Below are 13,677 nucleotides of genomic sequence, written 5' to 3'. Positions count from 1 at the left end.
TGCTTGCTGCTTAGCAAATAGAATTTTCTAACTGGACAGGAAACGAATAAAAGTGCAAAACGAAGGTTCAAAAAATGACAAGAAAGATCATGGGATCACCTGGTAGGAAGACAACTGCAAAGGGATGCTTTTACTTAAAATATACAGGCTAGATATTTTAATGATGAAGCCAAATAATATTTTTGCTTCTTAAGAAAATTAGGTATCACTAAAATATATTTTTCTTCTCTTGAATCAAGATTTGAACCTAGGGAGAATTCAAGCATCAATCTTAATTAGTCATGATCAAGGAAGGAATTAACTTTTAGAGGACAATGCATGCTTTGACAAGTTGTCTTTCTCAGACATTGAATACTATTATTGCTCACTGAAAGAAAAAACCGTGGACCTAGCTTTTGTTTACATTCTTTTTCTCCTTGTATCCAGATTTTGACCTAGGAAGGAATTTTAGAGGTCTATGAGCCAAGCTGTCTATGAGTAATACTACTTTTACCACATTTTCATATCACTTCATGCGACAAATGAAGTGAACAACTACATTAATTAAAAAGTGCTAATAAATCATAAAAGAAAATGAAATATTAAATTAATTTTAATTGATGCGATTGTCCACTTCATTTGCCAGATATACAAATGTGGTAAGAGTACACATTATTTCTTTTTAAAAGGCTCAAGGGAAAAAACGAATAAACCAAAAGGAAAATACTTCATAGAATCGGTAGTCAGATACAAAAGAAAATGAACCCAGCTATTTGCTTTCTCATTTTTAATGTTGCTTAATGTCATTGCTCATTAGAACTTGATTATGTCTTCAACATTGATTTTTATGGATAACAGGGAAAATTTGTTTTGTCCAACATTGATTCCAGATGAAGATGGATTTGTTACATTCTCTCCATTATCAAATGGCTTCATAAAAAGCCGGAGAAGCAGGAAAAACTTCACGTTACTGTAATGTTTCGTTGTGTTATAAAGCGTTCCATCAAGAAATTTTCGGTACATATGAAACGCACCTAACACCTAACTACTTCACGAACGCATGACATTTGGATGTGCATATAAAACGCATCAAAAATCACTGATAAATAAATTAAGTTGAAGAATCCATTGTTTTAGATACTGTACAAGGAAGCAACTGAAAAGCAGGTATATACAACGGTTATTTTCATAGAAAGCCTAAGGATTTAAAAGCGGCGGAAGCGCCATGCCCGGGAAGCTTATCCACATTTTCTTCCATGACAATTCGATTTTGGAAGAAAACTTCACATGAAGCACGTAGAGAATTTCTACACCTGTAGATCTGAACATTTTGAAACCCACATACACGTCCAACCATATACAAAATTTACCAGATCTCTTCCATAATGTATTTATATACATAGTTGTATGTCCATGCTGCCAGAATCTGAAAGTTAGACTTAAATTACCTCCAGAACTATTCAGGCCGGAAGCTTACCAGGTTGGGAAGGTCAGTCAACTGAAGCTTCCTAATCTCATTTGCTGTCACCTTGCAGGACTCCAATGTCAGAGATTTCAAATTCTTCAGTGTTTTCAAATGCCGAAGTCCAGAATTGGTGATCCGAGAATTTGAAACGTTTAAAGAGATCAATCCCGTCAGCCCTGCATTCCCATAGAAGAATGTGAAAAATTAAAAGATATTAATGGCATTGGCTAATATGATTAAAATATGAAGCCTCCCACAGAATCGAAGATCCAACCAAGGTTTTAAAGGCGGGTCAAGATCACTGCTAGAGAAAGAAGTCTAACTTCCTCTTATGAACACAAGTGCACTATCAGAATTTCTTTTATACTGTGATACTGCCAACTTTATAACTTCGCTAGAGTAACAATAATTACATGCTATACTTTTTTTAACTAAGGAACAGGTATGTCTTCCTATACTTGGAAGGCATTCCCAACCCCCACTCCTCTCCCCCTTTCTCCTGGCCATTAAGGCATTTCAGGGATGAAAAAGAATGCATGCATGCAATTGTTATGGCCATAATTGCAAAACAAAAAGCCATTCCCAGTATCTATGAAAAGATCGAAGAGTCACACTTCTTACAAGACCATATATATCAAGTATAGAGTCACCAAGTGGAAATAAAATTTTGACCACATATTGTCCTCTGAACTGATACTGCCATCATTGGCAACAGTATGCATTGATATCTTTTGCACTTGAAATTCCCATGTTTGGCCCATTAAAATGGTCCAATCTCAAACACTGCCAAGTTCTATTCAATAGCCAATATAACAGATAAAGCTAGCATATCCATCATTCTTATAAACCAAAGTTTATGGGCATACCAGAAATCAACTCCAAAGCTTTATCAGTCAGGTTGCAGTTTTGTGACAGATTCAGTAGGGTCAAGGATGAAAGATCTTTAATATTTTTTATTCCAGCATCCGTCAATCCTCCACCGCATATTTCTAGGGACCTCAGGTTTTTAAAGCCTGAACATTGCAAATACAATGGTATAAAATGAACTAGTTTAAATCTTGGTAAAAACCAAACTCAAAACTGTTCTGTGAATGTCATTTAATAAAGAAGGCCTCTTATAATCCGCTAGAGTGTGACCAACGGCCTCTCAGGTTAACTATTAGAAGAGCAATTTGTTTCCATGCTCCATGGTATTTCCCAGCAAAACTACCAATAGTATTTACCATGCCAGTTATGTATCTCTGATTCATATCAGACAAAAGGATGCAACTATCATATACAAAAAAACATAGAAAATTAATTATCAAATTGTCATTAAAATGATACACATGACTATTGCTCTATAATCATATCCTCCAGTGTTGCCCATCTAAAGTGTTCTAAAACAAAAATACCTCAAGTTCAATACGATAACAGAACTCAACTCTCTTTTACAAATGGTAAGCCTGCTACTTCAGCAATACCAATTTCCAGGTACATTGAGAAACTAAAGGGCTGAATAACTCGTTCATTTTAGAGTCTCAAGAAATAGAGTGTACTTATGGAGGTAAACTTGAAAACTGGAAACTAAAAATAATGGATGCATTTCAAGGATGTTACAACTTGGAAATTCTCTATTTTATTTATACCACTTAAGAGGGTGCGAGAAATGTTTTCGGAATAAGCAAATAAATTAAATGCAAAATGGTACTTTTGTATTTTGAATAGAGTAATTTGGTTTTTATGTCCCATCTAGAGTTACCAACATCACAGTACTTCTGGGTGACAGTATGGTTATGTCAACGCAATCCTGTTCCCTGTACGTGGTACATTGTGCGCATACTCGGATAGCAATTTGGTGTTGTAGTTTGAATTGTTACACTTACCACTTGGGTTGCTAGTGCACATCTTGAAGTATGTTCATAAATGCAAAATCACTTAGAATCACATCAAATTAGTAGCTTACATGCATTCAAGGTAGAATAAGCATCCTTCCCTTAAGTTCCAGTATGTCAACATTTTGTCACTTGATTCCTCCCCATCTATCAGTCCGGTGTTGGTAAAGCCAGTATTTCAGAACTGGATTGCCAAAGTACCAATATGGGAAGCACAATCCAGATTGCCATTCCCAAGAGGATAGGGAAATCTGGTAAATTCTGGTCTGGTCCCATCAATTGGTTGGTTAGCTATAGGCTTTTGGCTGGTGGAAGAGTAGGTTTTTATTTTATTTTATTTTATATGGTCTCAAGTCCAGGTGATACTTCGAATAAAAAGAACCTTGGGATCTATGTATGTGACGCCATCTTACGAATGTGTGATGTAAAACTTCTCTTAGATGTGAAGTCTTGGTATGATTCATGTAAACCTAAACAACCCTGCACCACTAGTGGCTTGCCAGGTTCCATATATACTGCTGATATCAGCAGGTCCTTAAGTGCCCAAAGCAGTGGTTTCTGTGTGTGCGCGTGACATTGTCAGTAACTAACATGTGGCTAATTTAAGGAATTGAACCATTACACTGTTGCATAACATACTTCGCAGATAGTGTGTTCCAGAGTCTGTAATTCGAGCTCCAAAAAGATCGAGGTGTGTCAATCCAGTCAAACCTGCATCAACAAAGAAAAATTTGTGCAGCATTTATAAAAAACCAGATGACTTACTGGGAAACCATAAAACTTGAACCACCACCACCAAGTATCCAATTATTCAACCTTAAAAGCTTGGAAAAGGCATGTGAAATTTTTGTCATCAAGGGGCTAGATCTAGTTAGCATACTACTATACATCAGAATGCAGTTTCCATCTAAGGATACTTACTTGTAAGAGCTGCAAGTCCAGTATCAGTAATTTGGCGAGCGTCCAAATTAAGTGATTTAAGAGACGACAGGCCAGACAGTTTCCTTAAACCACTGTCAGTAACAACAGTGAATGAAAGATTTATACTTTCCAGATTAATTAAACCTACAAAAAGCAAACACTAATCAGGTTAAGAAAGAATAAAATCCACAAATTAAAACTGACAAAATATTACATTAAAGAATAATAACAGAGGTAGGTCAGTCATTATTTTCATCTCCTGCATGGTGGCATCAGAGAAGCCAGCCACCCATTTTTACATGAAATAGCCTAATTCAGCATTTTATTCCTTAATAGTCTTAAACATCAATAGAAAACACCTACAATCCAGAGGGTTTCCTTTGATTCAAGTGCATCTTTAAGAAACCAAATCAAATTCTTAAGTGCCATATACAGGAAAGAAAAAACCACCAGCAGGCAGGCGAGACAGAATGCGCGGGCACTACCAACCAAGCCACATATTATGAAAACAGGTCTTGGTCCATGGAATCCCAAGAAGGTAAATGCACAGTTATGTACAGTTTTACCCTATCTGCCAAAATATTAGCCAGGAACCTCCGATGCTTTCTCTATAAATTAGTGACAGTGACACAAGAATGTTTTTGCTAAATTAATTATACTACTTAACAATACCAAAGAAAAAGACAGAATGTGACTCAACCCAAACTTTATTTTTCTGTTTATTTTTTTCTAAAAATTTAGAATACCACAACTTTCATTTTACATATGTTTTTCCATTAAACTTTTCTGTTTGTAAAACATTTGTTGAGATCTATAAAACATTATGTATTAAAAAGAAGTCAGGATGATGCATCTATGTGGAAATACACTCACATGATATGAAAAATGAATTACGCTGCGTTATGTTTTTGTGAATTTCTGAGACATAAACTTATTCACTTTTATTCGTTCATAATTTTATATTTATTGCAAGTTTTATTTGATAGATCTTGACAAAAGAAAATTTAAAATTTTATGAAACAGATATGTAGAATCAAAGTCATGATATTCCAGACTTTGAGGAAAAAAGAAAAAGAGAAACTATGGTGCAGTAGTAGTTTCTGGTAAGAGGATGGAGATTTTGTCAATTCTTTGTACTTGTATGGATGTCTCATTTCTTTAGTTTGACATTTCCATTGAAAAGTATATAGCAACCTTAGATGATTAGAATAAGCCATTGTGACTAGAGGCCGGAATCTAAAAATCCCTACAATTGGCTGACATCTTATCTTAAGCTTTTGAAAACATAGGTAAGTTACCAAAAGTACAACCATGTTAACTTGATGACCAACCTAGACATAAAGACAATTTAGTGAAAAATAAGTATGCTTATGGATAAACCAACTACTAAAACTAAAAATGCACAAAACTCAGTTATAAACACAGTTCCTGTGTCTTTGTGTGTGTCAGTGGGCAGGTACGGTGAAAACTGAATCAAACTACGGTCGCAAACCATAAATCAAAGGTAAACATCTAACCTGACAGATGGCGGAGCCCGTTGCTTCCAACTTCAGTTTCTGACAACTCCAAACATTTCAAATGCTGAAGGCCTAAGAGCATATATACAAATACCAACATTCATCAAAATCAAAGGTGGAAAAATAGGAGGGAAGAGGAGGCACCCTCATCTTTAATTTCCTAAGTGTAGCTAAAGAATTGGCAAAGCTATTCAAAATCAGCATGTTGCCATACTTAAAATTGTAAGGACGATTTTAACCCAAAATATCACATGTATGCATAAGTCATGCCACCAAGATACGATATAAGCAGAAACCATAATGCAGAAAACCCATAATGTATGCATACCAAGATTGTCCTTTCATTAGGTGCCACATGTTGTATTGGGTATCTATCATAAAAACCCAATTGTTGACATTGATTGAAATTCGAATTGACAGTGGAATCAGCAGCCATTAAGAAGAATTTAAAATTAAAATTTTATTTTATAAAAGCAAACCAGAATAGATATTTCAATTTTTCCAAGCATTTTAATTACAGTAGTTCACTGCAGGTGTAGGATCATTTTTTGAAATCTCACATGATGAAGTCACCAAAAACCTTGTAACTTGCGTAACCAAAGGAAAACAATAATAATAAAAACTTTTAGCTTGAATAAAATCCCTGGATTTATGCCATCAGACTCAATACAAAACAGAAGTGGACGTTCTTTTTTTCTTTTTTTGAGAAGTGGTAGTTCAGTTAGCGAGGAAAAAAAAGTAAAATACAACTGAGTACGGAAACTCTCATCATCTTTGCAAACATAATATGTTGGCAAATATTGTGGAGACATTCCAGTTTGATATTAGAGACAATTTTCAAAAACGTGTTTCCATTACAGAATTTCATGAACATAAACATAAAGCACATATACTATCCATATTATGCATCTGCTAAACACTGACCTGTCAAGTTGACCAGCCCTTCATCACCAATCCTACATGAATCCAGGTTCAAGCTCTCCAAATTTGTCAAACCTACTTGAAGCAAAGAAAAAATCACAATGGTAATATATGCATATAATACAGCAGGGAAATGAAGGATTCTGATATTGTAATCAATATAGAAAGGATGAACTAAACTACAACACCCTGAATGAATTAGGAAATTGCAGAGTGTATGTGTCTGCAGAGCATAGGTTGCTTTCTAATTTTGAAGGCTATCTACTATTGATGAAAAAATAAATGCCTAAAGAAAGTCTCGAATCAAAGTTTTTCACTCAAACACAAAGAAGAGTTAAAAACAAAAAAACCACCTTTCAAGTGTACCAGACAAGCATCGGTGATGTCAGTGAACCCCAAGTTCAACACTTTTAAGTTCCCAAATCCTGCAGAACATAAGGAATGCTACAATTTAAAGCTCAGGACTGTACTAACCGAAAAAATAAAAAACCAAGAAGCTTCTAGGTGCAACTATATTTCATGACTTCAACAGCAAAAAACAAATGTCATTAGATAGTTGTAAAAAAAAAAACTTACTGGAAAACTTCTCACATCCTTCATCAGTCAGATGATGACATCTGCTCAGATTCAGATATAGCAGGGCATCAAGAGCTGGTATGCAAGCAACCCCATTAAAATATCAGGCCCAACCTACGTTCTTAGGTTAGAAAAAAGGGCGAAGGTCTTCATATTATTTAGTTTTGGCATATAATGTGTATAACTTTGAGAAATGTTGATCTATAAGTCATGATGTATCATTAACAGACAAACAAAAATCAGATTCTCAATCTAATATGGGGGATTTCAACACACAATGCCTTTAGAGAACAAGAAACCCTTTTAATACCCCAGAAAAAAATATTTTAAAATAGTTTAACATTTAAATTTGGTTATTCACTATTTACTAGTTCTATAGGCATTTCCAAGAAGTAAACCTTCAATAGAAATAAGAGAAATGAATACACGAATAATACAATCACATAGATACACTCAAACACGAATGGTATACATAATCAAATACATAACACAAACACTAATGGCTAAGAAAAAGTCCAAATACTTTGGAATGCAAACCTGAAAGAGAGTCCAAGCATGCAGCAGTAACTGGGCATCCCTCCAAGTTCAAAAGAGAAAGTTTGTGCAGACCTGCAACACGTAGAGATGATATACATAGTTACATGGAAGGAACAGCCACACAATACACCGTGCTAGGTAACTATATCCATGATATCCAGTTAAGTAAACTAGAATCTTTTTTTATTATCAGTAAGGGCAGTTATTAAAAATTGAAGGAACTCCAAATGTAGTACATGAATTTTATATCAATGAATGACTAAAATGCCTCGAATTCTTTAGAAAAAGTCCAAGTCAAGAAGCCCTAAGAGGTGAGGTGATGGGGTCAAACCATTAGAACATCATACTTAGAATTCATCTTTATTAAACACTCCAGAACTAAATTTAGCAGTCAATATTCTTTACTGTTCACACCCCCTATAAAACAGCATTGGCTTCTGAAAACATGCATTCACAGCCAAACAAGCATGCCTCCAGCACGCAGATAGAATCTTCTCTGTTAAACCTTATATGGTCTAGGACCTGTGCCCTCATAATAATGACGCTATTCATGTGGGTTGTTACAATTTTTTTGCCCTACAGATAACGATACCATTTTGGAGGAGGTACGCTCAGAAACCTTTTTTATTATTTATTTTTCCAACTGCATTTTAAAACAAGAAAGATCTATTAGCTTTATTTCCTCCTCTTTAAATGGCTTTCCAGGAGGATGTCCACTCCAGAAAGCCCTTTTTCCTGGTTTATTTTACTTCCAAGAACAATTGAATTTCAAAACCTGAAAGTTTCTTCTAGTTATTTCTTTTCATCTACCTATTACCATCGTTATAGACTATCTATATGCTTTCCCTAGGACAAACTTTCAAATCTTGAGAATTAATATTGCCAAAATGACAAAATTTCAATATCAATTACACACTATTTATCGTAGAAGAAAAAATTCAAAAAAATTAAACAAATCATTATCACTTATGGATTATAAGGTAGTACTAAATCATCATCACTTATACTTGGTGTTAGTTAGAACATTGATGAATGGGTTAGTCAGCTGGATATAGCTGGAACTTCTGGTTAATGCCACTTAGTGGTTTCTAGTTGATCAGAAGTGTCAAGCGAAATGCCAACTCTAAATAATAAGTATAGATGAATCCTTTCTGTCAAAGTTATCGACTCTCAGCCTGCCACAACCATAGTTTTTTTTCCTTTTCGAAAAACAGATACAAAAGGTGTAAGCTGTACAATCACAGAAGTATCAAACTATAAAAGGTCCACGGACCCACAATTATTGCACAAGATTTCTCCTTGCAGCACAAAGATGTAAGTTCTGAAGATAAATGAATTACAAAAGCAAATACCTTTCAAGTAAGTAATGCCAAAATCAGTAACCTTACTGCAGGAAACTTGTAAGCATTTCAAATTTGTAAGCCCTGAAATACAAATGAATAAATATTGTTGAAACAATGAAACTATAACAAAATTTGTAATTCACACTGAAAACCAGAGCACCCACAAACATGTACACAATTTTTTATATGGGCTCTTCTTGAAGTTCTTGAAGAATGGTAACAAATAATTTCCATAAGTTGCTTCGAATTGCTACTCCAGTTATGTCTATTTCCAGATTTTACTAATCTCATAATGAAAGTCATCTGTGTACAAGTGGGATGCTCAAAAGTCATGCTCTAGATTTTAATAAAAGCCAGACCCTAAAACTGAAAGACTAAGGCCTACATTTCTTTTTCATTGTGAATAAAAGGAAAACCAATATGTAAATTACCTGAGAGAGGTTTCATGTCAGCATCATCTATGCAATTACACCATTTGATATTAAGAGACTCTAGTTTTGTTAAGCCTGTGAAAAAAAAAACAAAACAAAAAGTTTGAGACATGATTAATGCATTCATCAGTAGTGAGAATGGTGGCATGCTGATGTGAAAGCATTATCTGAGACTGGGGTTCATATCCAATGTGCAGCACAGGAGACAAATCATGCAACATTCTATGGTGAATAATAATCAGAAATCGAAGACTAGAAGTTTGAGGACCTATGGCCTATCATAATATTTTTAATACTCATACAGGTCCACGAACTCCACTAAATTGTTGTCATACAGGCCCAAGTGTATCATTATTGAGTCACACATTAATTTTTGTTTGTGCATTAACCGACTGTAAGCTGATATTATTATCACTTTGAATGGTTGCCTGAATCATATGCCATAACAACCCATATGTATGATAAACCGGTGCTAAACTGTGTAGACAATTAAAGCACCAGCTCCAACTGTGCTGTAGAAAAAGCAATGCACTGCAATACAGCTTTCTTCGGTAATGTTTTCTCATCATGTTCAAGAACATCATAAAACCACTTTGAATATTATTATACTTTCTAAACAGCATCATCAATAAAGGCTGATTTTTTTAATCCCAAGAATCAGACATACATAGCGGGTCAGAAACAAAACATGTTCAAAACCAATTCCATAAGTCAAACAGGTGAGTTAGCATGTACGGAGGAGAAGAAATAGAAGTTCACTTTCCAGATAAGTGGATTTAGAGGCAAACATACCTTGGAGATGAACAAGCCCACCATGGATTTCAGGACATTTCTCCAAGTCCAATTTGATCAAGTTAATCAAATTAGCAAAGGCACTCATCCCATGAGCAGTAATTGCACTATTTCTTCTAAAACTCAAATTTGTCAAGCTAGACAGACCTGAAAGAATCTAACAAAAGTCAAATGCAGAACCAAAAGGATCGCAAGCCAACTCTCATAAATATTCTTCCATATTCAAGCGAAGATACAACAATATTGAACATAAAGAAGAAATGATTAACAGAAAAAAGAAACAAAAAAGGGAAGAATAAGTATAAGGGTGTTGGACCAATGATGAATGTTTTTAAGGGTGCATAATAATTCAGTCTTGTAGATATAATTGCACACATGATATACACAAAATTTTATAATTTAGCACATACAAAAGAATATATGATGACCTGTCATCCCTCCCCAATCATCTCCTCATTAGTCACTTGCTTCTCAATTTTTTTTCTTAATAGAAAGCTTAAATAATTTTAGGTGATAAATAAAAGGGATGTGCTAATCCAACAGCTACGTTGGCTGGCCACCATGGCTAACCAAATTATATGCTTCATCTTACCCAAAATGGCTTTGGGAATTGCACTTCCCCAAAAAGAATCAAATAAACGAAAATCGATTTAGTGCTAGAAAGGAAACCTATCAAAGAAACAAAATAAGGATTAAGATGGACTACCACTGATGTGTCCCAGGCCATGGTCCGATATGTGGTCACAATAATTAAAATTTAATGCTTGGAGACTTGTGCAATCCTTTAGAAAAATTAATCCATTGTCAGTAACATCAGAACCCGAGAGATCCAGAGAGAGTAACGATGACCCTTGCGAGGAGATGACATCCATCCAACAATCATTTACACCAGGGTATTCTCCCAAGTAAAGATCCTTCCAAACAAATGACAGAAACTTTCAAGGTCAGCCTGACTGACAACAAAAGAAGAACAGGACAGCACTGACAAAAAAAAATTATAAGAATTAGAAAGTGATTGCCAGTATTATTACTATGAGCTACCTGCAAAGCACAGTCCCGAAAGCCTTCAAAAGAAACATCAGTTAGGCATCCGGAGTACACCAACTCATTAATGATCTGTTGACTAATATCTCTTGGGAGCATAGAGAATGTGTTATATTTATCAATGTCCTGTTAATCAAAAGAAACAATTGGTGTAAGCCAAGAAATACTGAAACCCAGTCCCTAGCCCAAAAAAGATTCAGAGAAGTAAGTACCTCGCATATCTTACGGATGCACAAGTCCATGAGGGATGGACCCTTCCCTCTGCCTGGTTGATTATCTAAAACAGGGCGGGTGAAGGAGGTTGTCAACCACTTTGAACTCCCACTTTTGCAATATCTTCTGGAAACACCTAGATGAAAATCATCTTCATCATCTCGGTGGTCTCTCTTCCTAGAACAAGCTCCCCCCATCGAGAAAATGTCTTGGAATCAATATATCTCACAGAAACTGAACCAGAACACTACTCTATTCATTCAATCACCAAACTTGGAACATGCACCCTACTTCACGCTGTAAAAGTAGAGTAAGGAAAATAAGTACTCAGTACACTTGGCCAATTGACCTTAAGAAAATGCTTCATGCATGTCATTAATTTATTTGATGAAAATTACAATATATTGAACGGCAGTCAAGATTTTTCTGACATAATAGTATGAAATAAGGCTTTTCAGCACCAACTTAGTAAATTCAAATTGGTGCCCATCATGTTTGTGCTAGAATTAATATATGTGACGATTACATTAAAATAAATGGAAAAAAAAATCCTTAATCTACAAAAACACAGTTGTGATGCATGATACAAGGTCCACAAATGGAAACCTCAAAACTTCACCCCAACTAAGCCTCTATATCATCCATTAGCATTCCAACCCCCCACTCCCCCAGAAAAGGAAAAAGGTTTGTCACCTGACTCCTTTTTCCAAACTATTTGGGGTTGTAAACATGAAACTTTCTAGTACTCATTTCTATGCAACGCCATATTCTCCCCAAACTATACTATAATCATATTCATCCTCACTTCTACTCATTGACAATATGATTTAGATATTGAAAACCAAGTGTAAAGCCTCAAGATCCAATTTCCATCTGAAAAATTCCGTGCCAAATCTATTTCCATCATTTCATAACATGAACATGGAATGATTATATAAGCAACCGCAAATAAACAGCATTGCAGCTAAAATAGGTGAGCCCTGATTTTAGGATTGCTTTCAGGTAACACCCACTTTGAAAAAGACTTGTCACTACCAAACCAAACAGTTGAAGCAGAGGAGTACATCTGTACTACAAGTTTTACTACATTGGCGGTCCTATGTGCACCAGTTTACAAGATGTACTTAAGCTTGCAATTCGGGTTGGATTTTTTATCTGTCAAGTTAAGGGGAAAAATTGGTTCATATGTTTGATTGGCATTAAATACTTTCCTTTCCTTCTTCGCCTATTTCAGACAAGTTTCAGTTATTTCATGAACACTTGAAGAAACAACTACAATCAGAACTGCAATTGGAACTTTTAACTAATGCTTATTTCATTTACTAAATTTTATGAGCAAACAAACAGAACCCATCATCGGTAATGAAAAGAAAACTAAAATCGTAACTGATAACATAGAAGAGAAAGCCATGATCCTCTTATAGTAATACAATAGTGGAAATGATGAGAAAAAATACAAAATCCCATGTAAAAAAATCAATGCTATCCTCAAACAAACTCGCTTTATGTGTTAATGAATCGAACAAAAGGCTTAAAGCAGGAAAAAATCATCACTTTCCAAGGGAAAAATAATAAGATAATTTCCAAAGAAAAGAAACAAACAATCCATAACCAAAAAAGAAATTTAAAAGGAAAAAGCTTTTTTCCAATTATACCTTAGCATGACCAATTGCCTTGTACTCTGATTCTCCAGAAAGAGCGAGAGAGGATCAAAACTCCAAAAAGTCTCTGTTAAGTGATTTCTAGAGAAAAAGAGAGCTAATAAAGAGAGTGACGGAGACTGAAAGAAAGTGCGAGGTGGCGTGTGCCGAACCAAAATCCGAACCTACGGATGGTTGACACGTGGGAAGTAGTAAGCGGAGATGGCTCAGAATTTGGTTGGTGAAGGGCGGGATAAGCGGGAAGGGTTGGGGCCAACGGTTGAGCATTATCCATTGGGAAGATCTGGGCCCTACCCGTTGATCCTCTGGAAGACTCTGCACGCATCAGGAGGCTGAGGGGTGAGGGGTGGTTGATGCAATTGTATGTCAACTTTCTCTCCAACATTCTTTTTTTGAATCTTTT

At 35.4% G+C, this 13,677-nt stretch overlaps 1 protein-coding gene across 3 annotated transcripts; it reads right to left on the bottom strand.

The window, feature by feature from the left end:
• On the bottom strand, positions 1,060-13,395 carry LOC18782084 (F-box/LRR-repeat protein 14). Of its 3 annotated transcripts, XM_020559458.1 has the most exons (16): positions 13,269-13,395; positions 11,613-11,910; positions 11,398-11,526; positions 11,063-11,270; positions 10,357-10,503; positions 9,565-9,639; positions 9,143-9,214; positions 7,791-7,862; positions 7,254-7,328; positions 7,031-7,102; positions 6,681-6,752; positions 5,757-5,828; positions 4,240-4,383; positions 3,958-4,029; positions 2,311-2,457; positions 1,060-1,620 (listed from the first exon to the last, which is right to left on the bottom strand). In XM_020559458.1, exons 2-16 carry the CDS (start codon positions 11,808-11,810, stop codon positions 1,436-1,438), a joined length of 1,740 nt encoding a protein of 579 aa, XP_020415047.1. In that variant the 5' UTR covers positions 11,811-11,910; positions 13,269-13,395; the 3' UTR covers positions 1,060-1,435. The 3 variants fall into 3 exon arrangements, with proteins under 3 accessions (XP_020415047.1, XP_007215815.1, XP_020415048.1); XM_007215753.2 differs by lacking the exon at positions 2,311-2,457 and having other exon boundaries at positions 13,269-13,376; XM_020559459.1 differs by lacking the exon at positions 1,060-1,620 and having other exon boundaries at positions 2,331-2,457; positions 3,941-4,029; positions 13,269-13,376.

The sequence above is a fragment of the Prunus persica genome, chromosome G3 (genome assembly GCF_000346465.2).
Source record: "Prunus persica cultivar Lovell chromosome G3, Prunus_persica_NCBIv2, whole genome shotgun sequence".
Classification (NCBI taxonomy): Eukaryota; Viridiplantae; Streptophyta; class Magnoliopsida; order Rosales; family Rosaceae; genus Prunus; species Prunus persica.
This window is presented reverse-complemented; position numbering and strand designations above follow the sequence as displayed.